General features: G+C 38.4%; 1 protein-coding gene across 10 annotated transcripts in view; it reads left to right on the top strand.

The window, feature by feature from the left end:
- The window catches only part of LOC113916762 (T-cell activation inhibitor, mitochondrial), a 178,584-nt gene that overhangs the window by 122,436 nt on the left and 37,994 nt on the right, over window positions 1–18,154 (top strand). The window contains exons 20-23 of one of the 10 annotated variants that reach the window (XM_027583676.2): window positions 175–2,371; window positions 8,200–8,654; window positions 14,407–14,479; window positions 17,716–17,925. In XM_027583676.2, coding sequence (XP_027439477.1) covers window positions 175–394 — 220 coding nt within the window. In that variant the 3' untranslated portion in view covers window positions 395–2,371; window positions 8,200–8,654; window positions 14,407–14,479; window positions 17,716–17,925. The other 9 variants (XM_027583677.2, XM_027583684.1, XM_027583682.1 and 6 more) reach the window with 9 other exon arrangements.

Here is an 18,154-nt window from a genome sequence, read left to right as displayed (position 1 = left end):
CTTCCATCTTTATGTATGAGGGTATATACTGGGTCACAGTATAAAATGTTCAAAAAAATTTGAAAGCCACTGTCAGAAAAATACAGTAGAAAGACTCATAGCTTAGTACCAGTAAATGTAAATGACTCTTTTGAAGAAACTAGTTTCTGACTTTGTGAGTTGTTCAATTTGTAGATGTGAAGAAAACAAATCTCGGAGCAAGGATGATTATCAAGCCGCAGTGGAAAGATTAATTATGGCTGCTCGTATATCGGATCCAAAGCTCTTCATTAAGCACATGACCGTCAATGTTAATAAGGAACAGGTTTATAGTTTGGAACATTGTTCTGCCCTGAAATGGTTGAAAGAGAATATGAAGTGGGCTGGAAAGGTTTGGCTTTTCAGTAACCATTAGTTAATAAAGGCTTTTTTTTTTTTAAGTTCAAGTAATCATTGTTGAAAAAAAAGGCAATAAAAAGTTTTCACTATATTCACCTTTTACCTTTTATTGGTTTATAATAAGTTAACAGTTTCCAAACACTAAAAATTTAGATTAAAGTATGCAAATGGTTTTATCCACACTGAAAAGTGATTTTTTCAAATTACTTTTTGACTTCTCTTTACCTTAGGTAAGCCTAAGTATGGTTAATTCCTATTTATTCTGAAATCTAAACAGTGGAAAATCACAAACTGAATATTGTACAGCATTTAATAAGAGTAAGGCCTAAAAGGGAAAGTAGGTGAGCAGGTAACTGGGGTTTTCAGATAAACCTTTAGGGGAATGAAATAAGTTTATACACAGTACAGAGTCTAAATCCAGTTTTATATCTGCAATCTAGAATAATAAATACTATTGAAAAATGATTCAAATACTAAAATTCTAGAGCACCTTCTGAGTTATACCAAACAATTTTAAATTACTGTCGAATAATTTTCCTTTAGTGTACCTTAGAATATATGTATTTTGGAAATTTGTAATTTGTTACATTAGGTATTACTAAAGAAAACTATTTTAAACAAATATACCACAACCTAAATACCCTAACAAGGACTGTTCCCAACCACCTTAGGAAGTTAAAACTCCTTTTCTCAAGTCCTTCTCCGGATCTGTAGCACTATCCAAGGTGATCATTCTCAATTCTTGATTTGATACTTTAAAACATAATTTAAAATCATTTACAGAAAAAGTCTGAATAAGGTGAGTAATAAAAGAGTAAGTCGTGACTAAGGGGACTTAAAGTATTTCTTAAAGTTCTCAAAATGTGGTAATAGCATCACTGGAATAAGTATACCCTCCCAAGACTAAAAAATTAAATCCTAGCACTTAGCAAAATGCCTATTATCATATGAAATGTGAAATGAATACTATCAGAACGAGATATGGAAAGTGAAGCAGAGAAAAGGTAAAAAAAAAAAAAAAAATGCTCACTTCTCTAGTATGAAGAAACCCAGTGACAATAACTGCCATTACTTAAATGCGGCACCTAGAAAATAGGTTTGGAGATTACTAGCATCAGTTTGAGGCGCCTTTGAGGACACTTATAAATTAGCCCTTCCTATAGATGGAAACTGAAAACCAAAGAAAGGGGTTAAAGAAATATGAGACCATTTAGACGCTGGTGGCCAAGAGGCATTTGGAAAGACTAAAATGCGAAAGATGGTAAATTAAGCTTCTGGGGGGAAAAATGGGATTGGATGGAATTGATCACAAGTGACCAAATTGTCAGGAGCAAGTGCCTTTAGGGAGGAGGAACAAATGGAGGCGGCGTTCCTTCCTTCCTTCCTTTTCTTTCTTTTTCCTCTCTCAACAGTGCCAAAAGGTAGGGAAAAGATTGGTTGGTGCATATGCCTAATTTCATTTGTGGCCGTTCCTTGGGATAATCAAAGCCACAAGAGCGAAGTAAAGCTAAAACCCAAAAAAAGGGGGCGGAGGGAATGTTTACGGTTTGAAAATAGCAAGATCTCGAAGGGACCGAAGTCAAAAAATGTGAACTGGAGAAAAACGTTTAGGAATTAGCTATATTTCTGTAAGGAATGCTAAAGGGCATACTTCAATAAGACCTTTAAAATCTGGTGCTCTCAACTGAGAGCCGACCTAAGGCTTCAGCTCCGAAAGCGCCGCGGACGATTCGCAAGGCCAGCCTCACCCCCTCCCTGGACGCCAGGGCTGGGAGACGCGGGGCGGCCCGGCGCATGCGCGCGTCCCCCCTACTCCAGGCTCCGGCGCGTGCTCGGTCACCCTCTGCTCCCCGCCCTGTCCACCCCGTTCCGGTCAGGCCCCGCCACCTGCCCCCTAGTCATTTTCCGACGCCCGCCGGCCTAGCCCGTTACGTCTCGGAGTGATCATTCGCGTCTCCCAAAGCTTTCCGCGGAGCCCCCTCCCGGCCGGTCGGTAAGAAGGCTTAGGAGCAAGGGCTTCAGGGGAGCGGGGACGACAGCCGGGTTACCGGGGGCCCGCTAGGGGTTTCCCCCGCGTCCGGCTGCGCGCAGGCGCTCAGGGACGAAGTCCGGGTACGCGTCGGCCAATGAGAGCGCAAGCTCGGCGCCAGCAGCGCGCCGGCCTCACCCCGAGCGACCCGCCGCGGCCGGTGCCGGTGGGACGCGCGAGCGGTGCGCGCCCGACTGGGATTTCAGGGGCGGGGGCTCAGCGATCACTGCCTGTAGGAACCCGTCAGCTGGTCCAGTGGAGTGGGTCGAATGCAGGTGGGAACGCCGGGCCCTGCGGCTCTCTCCAGTTGGCAGGGCTGGCGCCCCGGTGCGCATGCGTCCCCGCACAGCCCGGCGGGAGTGACGATCCTTCCTCCTGACGGGGTGGGAGGTGGAGCAGGTCCGAGGCATACCACGCGGCAGACGCTGGCCGGAACTGTAAGGAGCGGGAGGGGAGGGCGTCCAGTGGTGCTGTCGGGCTGCTCATCGCGGAAGGAGGGGTCCGGGCGGTTGACTTGCAGAGTCACCTTAGGTCGACATGATAACTTCTGAACTGAAGCGATTCCAGGGCCCGGAGTATACGCACCGCATCTGTTTTAACTTGTTTTGAAATGAGAAACCAAAGTCGGTTTAAGTTTGTTTCCGACTATAATGTTTACCCGAAGTCCTTACTTTTATCATAGAAGTGTTGTGATTCAAACCTCATAGCTAAAGATTTAGGACGGAAGCTTAAAGAACCTACAGGTACTTTGCTGTTGCCATAATTTATTAATTTATTTAATAGGACTTCCTGCTTTGCTTTTTCTTTGTCATTTTCGCTTCCCTGAGTAGTCAACTGAAAAGCAATGAAAAATTGCCTGCTTTTATTTCTCCTTGACGGAACAAACTGCTTTTAAAAACCTTGCAGTATAGTTACTAAGATAAGTCACAGTTTAAATGAGAGTAGCCTGAGGATATTAAACTTTGTTAAAATAAGTTATTTTCAAATAAAAATTATGCCAAATGGCTGAAGACCAATCCTAGAACCTTTATTTAACAAACACTGTTATTGGGCGCCTGGGTGGCTCAGTTGGTTAAGCAACTGCCTTCGGCTCAGGTCATGATCCTGGAGCCCTGGGATCGAGGAGTCCAACATCGGGCTCCCTGCTGGCTCCCTGCTCGGCGGGGAGTCTGCTTCTCCCTCTGACCCTCTTCCCTCTCGTGCTCTCTGGCTCTCATTCTCTCTCTCTCAAATAAATAGAATCTTTAAAAAAAAATAAAATAAAAAAAACACTGTTACTATTTCTGTATCTATCAGAGGTAAGCAAAATCGTTTTTCTTTAAACAGCCCATAATTTGGCTTTTCCACAAATTAGATACCTCTTTCTCCTAGATTTGATCTGAAACTGCATAGATTTAATGCCTCAGCACAGAGTTTAGGTTAAAATCAGATATTTTCACTTTATGAAGTAAAAGCTAATATCCCTATTAAGTGGATGACAGTGGCCATTTAAGATGGTTTGTAAATGAATTGTGACCTTCCTCATCTTCCAGCCTCAATCCAGAGTTCTCTATCTCCTTGGAAAAGACCTTCCAAATCCCCCTCCCCCCCATAATGCTCAGTGCATGGCTGTATTATTAACTATATTTTATAATTACCCTTATTTTTCCATTCCCTCCATCTTTCCTAAACTAAATTTTTGGACAAGTGGGATTGGCTTAGTGTTTTTTTATTCCCGGTACTTTGCACAGAGCCTGGCACATAAGAACTTGGCAAATGCCTGTTGATAAATTAGGTGAATTAAGGACCCAGAGTGCCTCCCTGAAGAGTTAGTTATTTTATAGCATGCCTGAGGCCTTTTCCAAATGGAATAGTAGGCTACATGGAATTTGTTTAAGAACCACCCATGTAAAAATTTGTCTGAAGACAAGAACCCTGCAGTTGACCTGGGTGCCCCAGGCTTTCAGACTGTTTCTCACTAGCAAGTGGGAGCACCCAACTCTGAAGCAGTGGGTTTTCAGTCTGCTAAAAGTCATTTTGACTTTCAGGGTAGCTAAGTCCTATAAGGGAAAGAAACAGATCTAAGTCGTCTTGTTGGCAATCACATTTCACATGGTAAATTTAACATTGGGCAGTTATTAGTCAGGCCCCTTATGATTTTGTTTTCCCTGAGGCCTGTGTATTTCTGGCTAGAGTGATGAAGTTGGGTTCTTGGTCTTGCAGAGACAAGGACTGACCCAAGCAGCCACATGAAAAGGCAAGCAGCCATGCCTACCAGAGGGCTGAGGTTTAACCTTGTTTCCACTTAGAATTTTTTTTAAGCTCAAGAAGTGGGTAAACCATACAGAAAACAAAAGAACTAGTTCAAACGAAACTTAAAATTATTTGATTTTTCACATACAATTGAGTATCCAGAGATATTTCCCTAAGTTTGTTAAAGAAGCATGTTTAATGAATTAAAATTTGAAAGTTTTCTGACACCTTAATCCTGTAAAATGATGAAATAAGGGTTCCCTAAACTTAAGTGTGCATCAGAATCCCAAAGGCATGTTAAAACAGATTGCTGGGCCCCACCCAGTTAGATTCTGCAGGCCTGGGGCAGGCCTGGTCATTTGCATTTCTAAGTTCCCAGAGATTCTGTTCCCCTTTGACAACTACTGCCCTAAAGGATGTTTCCTGTTTCTTTTTATTTTGTTTCTTCCCTAATCCCTACCTGTCCAAAAGGATCCTGATCCCATCATACTTTCCCTGTCACTTAGTTGTCTGAGCCCACTCTTCAAGGAAAACTTAAAGGAAATGCTTAAAAAAAACTCATAGGACTCCAAGGGGAAACCACACATTTCCTACCTGGTACTTCAGCAGAACCAGAAAAAATATTTTTGATTTAAATAGGAAACGATCATCTTAGAATAATAATTTTGTTGAGTGTATATCAGAATTAAATGAATTTTTTTATGTACATAGGCTTTTTCCTATAGAAATATGAGTTAGCCACCATTGGTGGGGAGAAGGGGGGATTGTTGGCAAAAGGAAAAGAAGTTCCATTTCCTCTCATGTTGTCTCCTCCTCCCAGTTGAGAAAACCACTTTATTAATTCATTAAAAAGGCAATTCCCACAGCACAATATAATTTTATTATTTCCAGTTAAGTTCTCTTTTTTTTAAGATTTTATTTATTTTTTTGACAGACACAGCGAGAGAGAGAACACTAGCAGGGGGGAGTGGGAGTGGGAGAGAGAAGCAGGCTTCCCGCTGAGCAGGGAGCCCAACGTGGAGCTCTGTCCCAGGACCCTGGGATCATGACCTGAGCCAAAGGCAGAAGCTTAACAACTGAGCCACCCAGGTGCCCCAAGTTAAGTTCTCTTTTTTTGAAGAGAAGTACTACTGTGAAAACTTGTTTTTTTTATTACTTAGCAAGTGCTAACTTTCTTTTTGTCTTTGAATCTTGTTTTATTTTTATTACTTAGCAAGTGCTAACTTTCTTTTTGTCTTTGAATAACAAAAATAAACAGCCATATTTATTTGTTCTGATAGATTTAGTTTTTTCCCTAAAGTTTATGAAATTAAATCATTCATTTGTAATTTTTTACTTGTATATAGTCTTTGCATTGTCTTTTTTAAGACTTTCACACACCCTTATTGTGATAATTCTGAGTTTTCCAATTATGAAATTTGTTTTTGGATAAAATATTGTGTTTATTTTTTTAATTTTTTTTTAAAGATTTTATTTATTTATTTGAGAGAGAGAATGAGAGCCAGAGAGCACGAGAGGGAAGAGGGTCAGAGGGAGAAGCAGACTCCCCGCCGAGCAGGGAGCCTGATGGGGGACTCGATCCCGGGACTCCAGGATCATGACCTGAGCCGAAGGCAGTCGCCCAACCAACTGAGCCACCCAGGTACCCAAAATATTGTGTTTAAATACATGTTCTGGGGCGCCTGGGTGGCTCAGTCGGTTACGCTGCTCTCTTTGGCTCAGGTCATGATCCTGGGGTCCTGGGATCGAGCCCCATGTTGGACTCCCTGCTCAGCGGAGAGCCTACCTCTGCCTGCCTATCTGCCTACTTGTGCTCTCTCTCTCTCTGTCAAATAAATAAAATCTTTAAAAAAACAAACAAATAAATAATGTTCTACCTATATGTAAGCCCTTATTAGGAGGGGTTAAAAGGAATTCTGCAGAATTTTATACACCCTGAATTGTATAATAATAATAGTTGCACTTATATGAATTTTCTGTTTGCCAGATGTTGCTAATTCCCTTATGTACATTATTATATTTAAGTTTCACAAAAATCCTAGACAGCCCCTACTTTTTACACATAACATACTCCTTAAAACATGTAGAAAAGTCTAATGCAGGGGGGTAGCAGGGGGCGGCGCCTGGGTGGTTCAGTTGGTTAAGTGTCTGCCTTTGGCTCAGGTCATGGTCCTGGGGTCCTGGGGTCCTGGGATTGAGTCCTGTGTGGGGCTCACTGCTCAGTGGGGAGTCTGCTTCTCCCTCTGCCCCTCCCACTGCTCTTGCTCTCTCTCAAATAAATAAATAAAATCTTTTTAAAAAAAAAGTCTGATGTGGGATTCCATATCCAGAGAGCTAAAAAATAATTATATAATTATATAATGTAATGACATATACACGTTATTGGAAATCCTGACATTCTGCAGGATAATACACTAAAATAACAGGGTTTGTGAAGAAAAAGTACACACCACTCAAAACAAGACATGTGGAAGTCTCCAGCTTTTTTATCTGCACTGACAGCTTTCCAGATTGCTTGATGTCGTGAAAAATGCAGGGATACTTGAAGCCACTAACCCTCAGCTTCTTAAACCAAAGGAACTACTGGGGAATTTTCAGGTTTTGTCATTAAGGTCTTTACATATGGCTGAGGCCTTTGTAATTGTAGAAAGACCACTTCTGATCTCGCTAAACCTTTAACATGCTGGGAAAAAACTGCATAGGATATAACATCTTTCCCCTATTCACCAATTGCACATAAGCTAATTCACATTAAACATTCTTCATAGAAGAGACAGCTCTTGAACCATCTGTATTATTTACGAGATGAAGAAACAGACTCAGGAAGGTGAAATAATTTGCCCAAGGTCACACAGGTAGTCAGTGCCAGAATCAACATTTGAATACAGATTTCAGACAGGGCAACCTCCCTTTCCTAACCATTGTGCAGACTGCCTTCTCTGACAGAGTCATGTTAACTTAAAAGCATTTTTGCCTTGCACTGGCTTAGATCAGCACAATCCAATAGAAGTATAATATGAACCACAGATAAAATTTTACCTTTTCTAGTAAGATGCAAAAGACAAAATCAGGTTTTTTACTTTTTAAAAGGCATAAAAAACTAATATTAATTTTAATAAATTATTTCAACTTTATTAATGAGATACTTTGCCATTCTCTTTGTACCAAATCTTTAAAATCCAGTGCATACGTACCTTTAAAATACGTCTCAATTCGGAGTAGTCATGTGTGGCATAGTGGCTACCATACATGCTAATTCTTTTTACTCTAGTGCCATGTGGACCTTTTTTTTTTTAAGATTTTATTTATTTGAGAGGGAGCCGGGGGAGGAGTAGAAAGAGAGGGACAAGCAGACTCAGTGCTGAGCACAGAGCCTGATGCTGAGCTTGATCCCAGGACCCTGAGATCATGCCTTGAGCCTAAACCAAGAGTCAGACACTTTACCCACTGAGCCACCCAGGTACCCCCCATGTGAACCTTTTTAGGAAGTACCTACTCACCACAAAAGCAGACAGAAAACACCTAACTCTTAACCTGTAATACCCTTTTTCTTTTTTTAGGTTCTCTCTAAATCTAGAAATCATGATTTAATGTTCAGACTTGTATTTAGGAACATTTTATTTTCATTGGGAGAATCCGTTGTCCCATTTCTAAGTATTAATGTCCTTTATTAGTCATTGCTCAGTAGTAATTTTACCCTATGGTTACAAAGTGGACAGTGAATGTATAATTTTTCTGTACAAATGAAAACCAGTACTTTAAGTACAGAAACTTGCTTATTTAAATTCAAGTTACTTAAATTCAAGAAACTTTTTTTTGCTTTATTTTTGACGGAAACGCTTCTAAACATGCTACATAAAGTCTCTGCACAAAAAAAAATTCTCTGCACAACATACCTTGTGCTCCATGTTTGAAAATCATTAAGGATTTTTTATAATTTTTGCAATTTTGCTGTTGATGATTCTTTGGAGACTAATTCTGAGCTAACTCTGAAGTTATAAAGCTACTTTCTATGGTAAGTATGAGCTGCTTTTCCTAGCAAATCTTATTCATGAATGTTTAGATATATATTTAGTGTAACTTGGCTGTCTGCCTCGAAAACTCTTTATAAATCAAATTTGAAGCAGCTAGTCTTTCCTAAATTCATTTCAAAATTTTTGTCTTTATAGTGTGTTTTAATTTTCAAACTTCAAAACTTTTTTTCAAATCAGTTATCATAACAGTTTCTTTTCAGTGTTGTGTGGTTTTGATGTCTTGCTTTTGAAAATGTGTAGTAGAGCATGTCGTTTGGATCACTTACCTTGTTCATTGGATGGAGACATTTTGAATTTATGACTTTCTAAGATATTGCTGCAGAAGACAAAACAGGTTGCACTGTTGTACGCCAAGGTGTTTTGCATTTTTCAGTAATTCTGGTTTTTCAAGGGTGCTTTTAGGATCATTTTATGCTGAATAATGGATGTTGGTTAGAGCATGGCTGCGTATTTCATCTGTTTCCTATCTGTATTCTTGGATGATCATATGCCTCTCAAGTATTATTCCTCACTTCATATCCACAGTTTTAGCTCATTTATTAGTATCTTTGCAGTTAAATGGCATAAATTTTCTCAATAATACAAAAAATGAGGGGCACCTGGCTGGCTCAGTCAAAAGTGTGACTCTTGATCTTGGGGTTGTAAATGCGAGCCCCCACATTGGGTGTAGAGAGTACTAAAAAAAAATAAACTTTAAAAAAAATAACATAAAAAATGAAATTTCATTATGTGTGAGCATGGCAAGCTGTTTCTTCTTGAGCTAAATTGGGACTATAGGACTGTCTTTGGACAGATATCCCAGGGAGATAGGGTCCTGTCTTAAATACCAAGTGAACAACACCCCTTCCTACTATATACATTTTCTTCATTTAATTTGAATGCTAAAAGCATTGATTTAAAAAAATATATAAGAAGGTATGTCACATGTTCATTGTAAATAAACTAGGAAATTAAAAAAATTAAAGCATTTAATATCCTACTACCTAGAGATAGCCAGTTAGAGATTGCGTCTGTATATCCTTCTAGTCTTTTCTTTGCAAGCTTTGAGCCTTATATCTGTGCTATCTTAACTAAGATTAAGATTATTCTGGTTATTTCTTGAAGAAATTTGGTGAGAATTCAGTCCATCACAGATTACACTGAACCTTTATTTAGATAGTCCAAATGGTTTTCTTTCCTCATTGCATCTCCATTTGATCTCCACTCTTCAAAATGATAGCAGTATTTCCTGAATCTGTGTATTTGTCTCAAACAAATTATAAAGGTAAATGGTTAAATAAAATCACCTTTTTAAACATTTAAATAAATACCTCTTAACACATTATGCATCCCAGTATACATATGACTTGCCACACCAGTCAGCCAGAAAATAAAGTACCCATTGTTGTTGAATATCTTGATTTGTCTTTAAAATACGTATTTCTGTCATTCTGTTAATGGCATTTATGCTTCATTACATTATCTTGGCTTGGGTATATTAACTATATCATGAAAATATTTTTTTTTTTGAAGGTGGACGGGGGGAATGGACAGAGGGAGAGGGAAAGAGAGAAGCAGGCTCCATGCCCAGTAGGGAGCCCGACACGGGGCTGGATCATGACCTGAGATCATGACCTGAGCTGAAATCAAGAGTCGGACACTTAACCAACTGAGTCACCCAGGCACCTCTCATGAGAATATTTTCTTAAGCATACTTAATGCCCAAGCTTTGACGGAATATGATTTTAGACATCTAGTGGTTTGTTTTGAGAGAGTATGCTGCTGAACAGATCTCTAGAAGAGTGGAATAATGGAGAGTGAGAAAGCTTAAGAGCTTGATAATAAAGGGAAAAATAATTTTTTACCTGGTGATCATTGTGTGAATTATTTGGCATTTCAAGATTTATTTAGGGACTACTTTTAGAATTTTTTTCTCATAGGATTTTTTTTAAAATCACTTTATTAGTTGACATGGATACCATACTGTAGTTGAAGATCTTCCTAAAGTCTAAATTATTGGAAAAGTTCATGTAATTAAAATCTCTTCCCCCATTTGTCTGCTTAACTTTTTTTAAAAAATAAAACTTTTTTAGAGCAGTTTTAGGTTCACAGCAAAGTAAAGTATAGAGTTCCCATATACACCCTGTTCCTGATACACAGTCTTCCACACCCTGCATGGGACATTTGTTTATAATTCATGAACCTACAGTGACATATCATTATCACCCAAAATCCACAGCTTACATCAGGGTTCACTCTTGGTATTGTATATTCCATGGACTTTGACAAAAGTATAATGATATGTATCCACCATGGTAGTATAGAGAGTAGTTTCACTGCTCTAAAAATCCTCTGTGCTCCAGCTGTTCATCCCTCTCTCCATGCAAGCCCTGACAACCACTGAACTTTTTACTGTCTCCATAGTTTGCCTTTTCCAGAATATTGTGTAGTTGGAATCATATAGTATATAATCTTTGCAGATTGGCTTCTGTCACTTAGTAATTTGCATTTAAGTTTTCTCCATGTCTTTTTGTGGCTTAAAAGCTCATTTCTTAATCTTTTTTAAACTTTTTAAAAATTTATATTGCTTTATTTAAACTAAAAAAGGACAGTTCACTCATTTCTTCCCTTCAACCCCCACCCCTCCTTTTGCATCCACCAGTCTGTTCTCTGTATCTGTGAGCTTGGTGGGTTTTTTAATTTTGTTTTTGTTTGTTTGTTTTTTAGATCACACATAAAAGAGAGATCATGTAGTATTTGTCTTCCTTTGTCTGACTTATTTCACTTAGCATATTGTCCCTGAGATCCATCTATGTTGTTGCAAATGGCAAGATTTCATTCTTTTATATGGCTGAATGATATTCAATTGTGTGTGTGTGTGTGTGATATATATACACATATCACATCTTTATCCATTCATTCATCAATGGACACTTAGGTTGTGTCTGTATCTGGGCTATTGTGAACAATGCTGCAAGAACATGGGGGTGCATGTATCTTTTCGAATTAGTGGTTTTGTTTTCTTTGGATAAATACCCAGAAGGAATTGTTGGTAGTTCACTCTTTAATTTTTTTGAGGAACCTCCATACTGTTTTCCATAGTGGTCACACCACCTTACATTCCCACAACACTGTACAAGGGTTTCCTTTTCTCCACATCCTCACCAACCCTTGTTATTTCTTTTGTCTTTTTGATAATAACCATTCTAAAGAGTGTGAAGTGATATCTCATTGTAGTTTTCATTTGCATTTCCCTGATAATTAGTGAGGCTGAACATCTTTTCATATGTCTGTTGGCCATTCTGTGTGTTTTCTTTAGAAAAATGTCCATTCAGATCTTCTGCCCATTTTTTAATCAGATTGTTTGCTATTGAGTTGAGTTCTTTATATATTTTGGATATTGGCTCCTTATCAGATATATGATTTGCAATTATTCTCTCCCATTCAGTAGGTTGCCTTTTCATTTTGTTGATGGTTTCCTTTGCTGTGCAAAACCTTTTGAGTTTGATATAGTCCTAATTGTTTATTTTTGCTTTAGTTACTTTTGCTTTTGGTATCAGATTCAAAAAAAAAAAATCATTGCCAAGACCTATTTTAAAGAGCTGTCCACTTTTTGTTTTCTTCTAGGAGTTTTACGCTTTTAGGTCTTATGTTGAAGTCTTTAATCCATTTTGAATTAATTTTTGTGTCTGGTGTAAGACAAGAGGTCCAGTTTCCTTCTTTTGTATATGGCGGTCCAATTTTCCCAGCATTATTTCTTGAAGAGACTGTCCTTTCCCCATGGTGTATTCTTGACTCCTTTGTCATAAATTAATTAACCATAATATGCATAGATTTATTTTGGGGCTCTATATTCTGTCCCATTAATCTAAATGTCTGTTTTTATGCCAGTATCATACTGTTTTAATTACTGCAGCTTTTGAAGCTTCTTCCATGTCTTTTTGTGGCTTGATGGCACTTTTGTTTTTAGCACTGAATAATAATCCATTGTTTAGATATACCACAGTTTATTTATCCATTCACCTACTGAAGAACATCTTCGTTGCTCCCAAGTTTTGGCAGTTATTAATAAAACTTCTGTAAACATCTGTGTGGGGACATCTGTGTGGCTCAGTTGGTTAAGCCTTTGGCTCAGGTCATGATCCCCAGGACCCTGGGATCGAGTCCCACATCGGGCTCCTTGCTCAGCAGGGAGCTTGCTTCTTGCTCTGCCTGCCACTCCCCCTGCTTGTGCACCCCCTCCCAGACAAATAAATAAATAAAATCTTTTTTAAAAATTAAAAAGAAATAAACATCTGTATGCAGGTTTCTATATAAACAGAGTTTTCAGTTCCTTTGGGTAAGTACCAAGGAGTGTGATTACTGGATCATATGGTAAAAGTATGTTTAGTTTTGTAAGGAACTGTCATACTGTCCTTCAAAGTGGCTGTGCCATTTTGCATTCCCACCAGCAGTGAGTAAGAGTTCCTGTTGTTCTCATCAGCATTTGGCGGTGTCAATGTTCTGAATTTTGGCCATTCTAATAGATGTGTAGTAGTATTTCATTGTTGTTTTAATTTGCAATTCGCTAATGATATGTCATGTTGAACATCTTTTCCTATGATTATTTACCATCTGTATATCTTATTTTATGAGGTATCTATTCAGGTCTTTGGTCCATTTTTTTTTCTTTGTTCAAGAACTTTATTTACTATAAAGACAAAACACCAAAATAGATACAAATACTATAAAATTTGTTCAGTTGGGTAAAATTTTTAATTATCTCGATATATTTAACAAAGGACACATTTAATTTGCCCTTTCTTTAATCAGGTTGTTCATTTTCTTCTTGTTCAGTTTATTAAAGATTTTTTTGTGTATATTTTGGATAACAGCCCTTTTTCAGATATGTGTATCTTTTGCAAATATTTCTTCCCAGTGTGTGGTTTGTCTTCTCATTGTCTTTTGCAGAGCACAAGTTTTTAATTTTAATGAAGTTCACTTTATCAATTATTTTTTTCATGGATCATGCCTTTGGTGTTGTATCTAAAAAGTCATCAACATACCCAAAGTCATCTAGGTTTTTCCCCAATGTTATCTTCTAGGAGTTTTATAGTTTTGTGATTTACATTTAAGTCTGTGATCCATTTTGAGTTAATTTTTGTGAAGGGTGTAAGGTCTTTGACTAGATTAATTTATTTGCATGTCGATGTCCAGTTCTAGCACCATTTGTTGAAAAGACTATCTTTGCTCTAAAGATCAGTTGACTATACTTATGTGGATCTATTTCTGGACTCTCTGTTCTGTTCCATTGATCTATTTGTCTGTTCTTTTACCAATACCACACTGTCTTGATTGCTATAGCTTTATAGTAAGTCTTGAAGTCAGGTAGTGTCATTCTTCCAACTTTGTTCTTCAACTCAATATTGATTGAGTTGGCTATTCTGAGTCTTTTACCTGAGTTAGTATCTATAAAATAACTTACTGGAGTTTTGATTGGGATTGCTCAGAATCTATAGATTCAATCTGTTGTCCTATAGATTAAATTGGAAAGTACTGACATCTTGACACTATTGAGTCTTCAGATATCTCTCTATTTATTTAATTCTTCTTTGATTTCATTCATCATTTTTGTAGTTTTACTCATTTAGATCTTGTACATATTTTGTTAGATTTATAGGTAAGCATTTCATTTTGGGGGGTGCTAATATAAATGGAAATGTTTTAATTTCAAATTCCACTTGTTCATCACTTGTATCTGCTTAACTTTTTAAGTGATTAATGGATGCCTGGAAGTTGATGTACATATATATTCAGAAATGTTTTGCCACCTGAAACCTGTGAGAAGGTAAGCTTTGTGGTCCATTATGTAATTAGTATGGGGGGGGATTCTGTTATGGATTTGGCTAATTTTAATTGTTATTTTTCAAATTCTAAAATTATATTATGGTAGTGGAGGGCAGGAACAAAAAGAGAAAAAATTGATATGAACATCCAGGTCCTCCAAGAGTTCATTCAGGGCAAAAGATGAAAAAAATACCATCTTTCAGAATAGTTCACTGCTAAAGGTTTAAGAGGAAAAAAGATAGTTTGTCCTTAGCACAGTTTTTGTTGTGTTGCCCTCAAGGCTATTGCTGTCATGTGGAAAACCACTTTACATTTAAATTGTATAGTAAGGTCATTTGACTACTATATTTGCTATTTATGATATATAATCTAAATCCTACTTCAAGAAAGGATTTAAGGAGTTCAACTATACAAATTTAATTGACATTTTATAACGGGCATATATAGGATAATTGAAAGAGATCAGAAGCCCTGTAGAGAAAAAGATTATTGTGTTAAAAAGCAGAGCTGATTAAACAATTACTCAAATGTCAAATTTAGTCCTGGCTTCTTGGTAACCAAGCTAAAAAAGGGAAAAATTGTGTGCATTTGGCTCCAAATAAAATACAAGTTGACCTGTTACATAAAAATGATATGTGGAGAATTAGGTTTCTAAAATATTTGCCAAATATAAAATATTTGGCAATAATTAGTACTTTTAAATAACTATCCTGTTCCAGTAAATAGTCACTGTCAAAAGGGAGTTAATTAGGGGAAACAGACTTTTTCCACCAACTTGTTTATGACAGGGGTTCTCAAAGAAAGGGAAACTTACTCTGAATTTATGACACAGTTCTTAGGACATGGAGGGAGGAGGAGGAGAGGCAGGGAAACAAAGAAACTGAGATACAGTGTGCCCTGAAAGATTGTTCTTCTGCAGATGCGTAGACCTTCTTCATGTTGTGGTATCTTAATAATGTTCAACCACAGAAAACCAGGCTGACATGTTTTCATACTCTAATACAAGGAGAGATCATAGGAGCCTGGAGGAATACTTGCCTCCTCATGCGTGCCATTGACACGCAGTGAATAGTAGTGGTTGCATAATAGAGCCACGCTTTTCCAGCTTGTTTTATTCCAGCCTTCAGAAAACTGTATTTTAATCATAATGCATAAAATACAAGTTTTATAACCATAGTTAACCCTTGCCACACACAGTATCCAGTGATATTTTCTGTTGCGTGTCTTCTCTTTTTTGATGTTGGTCATGGCCCTGTAAGTTTATTTTGCAGCACTATGGGTCATGAAAAGCACTGCTCTAGAGTAATTGCAGTGCAAATTCTTAGTTGTTAATTAGAAATCAAGTCATATGCTTTAAGTACGAAGTAGATACCAGTAGTGACATTCTGTTACTTCAGTCTGTAAATTCCCTAATCTCCTAAAGTGTTAATGGCTCTCCATTTGATTTAACTCAAGGCACTGTTGCTCTTTTCAGTAGGATAACTTTCTTTTTTGGAAAAATCCAGGTGATTTGACAGATTTCTTGCTTTACATAGTCTGTGTTCTACAAAAATTAGAAGTAAATTGTACGTGTATTTTTAAATGTACTTATATTTAAATCCTCTAGTGCAGAGGTCAGCAAAGTATAGTCCATGGGTCAGAAGGGCCCACTGCCTATTTATGTAAGTAAAGTTGTATTTGACCACAGCCACACTCGTTCATGTGCTTTATTGTGGCTGCTTTCCCCCTATAGCCGCAAAGTAGAGTAGTTGTAACACAGATCATGGGGCCCACAAAGCCTAAAATGTTTACTATATGACCCTTTTTCGAAAAAGTTTACTGACCCCTCTTCTAGTGATTTGTCTTTCAAAAATCTAATCTTTTCCTAATGTCTTACAAATCCAGATTTTCTTGTGCTGAATTTGCTCAGTTTCAAGCAACATAATATTGCTTTTGATTTAATTTTCCTTGATTCTGTTAACTTTCCTTTCATTAAATACCTACTAGACATTCATTTAACATACATTAACAATAATACTTGTGCCAGACCCTATGCGGTGCCAGCCATCAGATATCGGCTGAGCTCTCCTATCTCCCGGGGTACATGGATTTCCCTCGAAGCCACACTTTCCTGGCTGTTAGTGCCCAGGCAGAGCAGGAATACAAAGTCAGGTTTATTCCAGCTCCTCATTGGCCTGGCTGAGCCCTTCTTGGAACTTGTGCTACAGTCCAAGACTTCCTACCCAGTCCTCCTGCCTCTCCTCTGTCCTGCAGGTGTCAGACCTACATCAGGATCTGAAAGCTCTCCCCACCTTCTCCTCCCTTTCCCAGTTCTCTTGCACATCTAATTGTGTCTTGACCTCTGCTTTTCAGCAGATGCCAACTAACATAGCCAACCACAGCAAGTATATGTAAAACATGTTTACTGCCTTCAAGGGTGCATGGTAGCTGAGGAGGATGGGGTGGGTGGAGGAAGAGATGAACAAATGGAAACATCATTTACGCATTATGGTATTGTGCTGCAAATATGCTGAGTAAGCAGTTTCTGTTTTTAGAGTTTAGAAGAGGGAAAGACTGTACTGAGGATACAAAAGAGAAGATTCTGGGGGAAATGGGCACCTTGTCTCCTGGCATGTATTACTTGGTAATTGTTCAGTGAATGAGCACAGTTCAGATAGGCAGACTGGGACACAGGGAGCATGTTTAGGGCTTGGAAATCATGCAGAAATAAGAGAGGAATGAGAAAGGTTACTGAGGGTTGGCCCAAGGGCATCTAAAAGAGTGGTAGGAAGTCATTTTAGACATATTGGAAATGATTACAGAGGTTTTGAAATACCAGACTAAGAAGTAGATTTTATTCACAGGAGTTGAAACACCAGCAAAGTGTTAGAGTAGGGAATACAGTCGTGGTGGGATTTTAAGGAAAATTAACCTGTATATAAAATGGTAGGGAAAAGACACTAGAGGGTAGACAGATGGTGAGGCTATGCAGTTCTATTTTTTGGTGATAATGGGTGGCAGAGAAAATGGAAAGAAGGAACGGTTTCCGGGACATTGTAAAGTGAGAAAAACAACCGACTTCCAGACCGCCCAAAATTGCGCAGGGTACTCTGTGCAGATTTGTACTCTGGCAACACTGAGAAAAGTGGTCCACGGTGACAGGAATAAGGAAGATAATCCTGGGTTGAACTGCTTCCTTGCTTTCTGTATCTATGCTGAGACTAGAAGGAAAACAGTGACCTCTACTCCTTTTTTTAGACACAGAAAATTTGAGAGGCTGGCAGGATAGCTGAAGTGTCTGTCAGACACCTGGAAATGAGAAATGAAGCTCAAGTGGGGGGAATCAGTGGACCTGCCACTATTTGCTTACACGGCCTCATATTGAGGACATCAGGACCTGGCTTACTGCTTACTCTATTGTTCAGAGTCCTTGTTGTAGTCCTTCATGCACAACCTTGTATATTGACTTTGTAAAAGGTTCAAGCACGTGCAGAAAAAAAAGGTAATCTAATCTGAAAATATATTGGTGGTGGTCTCTAGATTGTTAAAAAATCTCTGTAAATTTTCCTGTAATCTCTGTCATTTTAAAAATATAAAACCCTTCGGGCGCCTGCGTGGCTCAGTTGGTTAAGCGACTGCCTTCGGCTCAGGTCATGATCCTGGAGTCCCGGGATCGAGTCCCGCGTCGGGCTTCCTG

Source organism: Zalophus californianus, chromosome 1, assembly GCF_009762305.2.
Source record: "Zalophus californianus isolate mZalCal1 chromosome 1, mZalCal1.pri.v2, whole genome shotgun sequence".
Taxonomy (NCBI): Eukaryota; Metazoa; Chordata; class Mammalia; order Carnivora; family Otariidae; genus Zalophus; species Zalophus californianus.
This window is presented reverse-complemented; position numbering and strand designations above follow the sequence as displayed.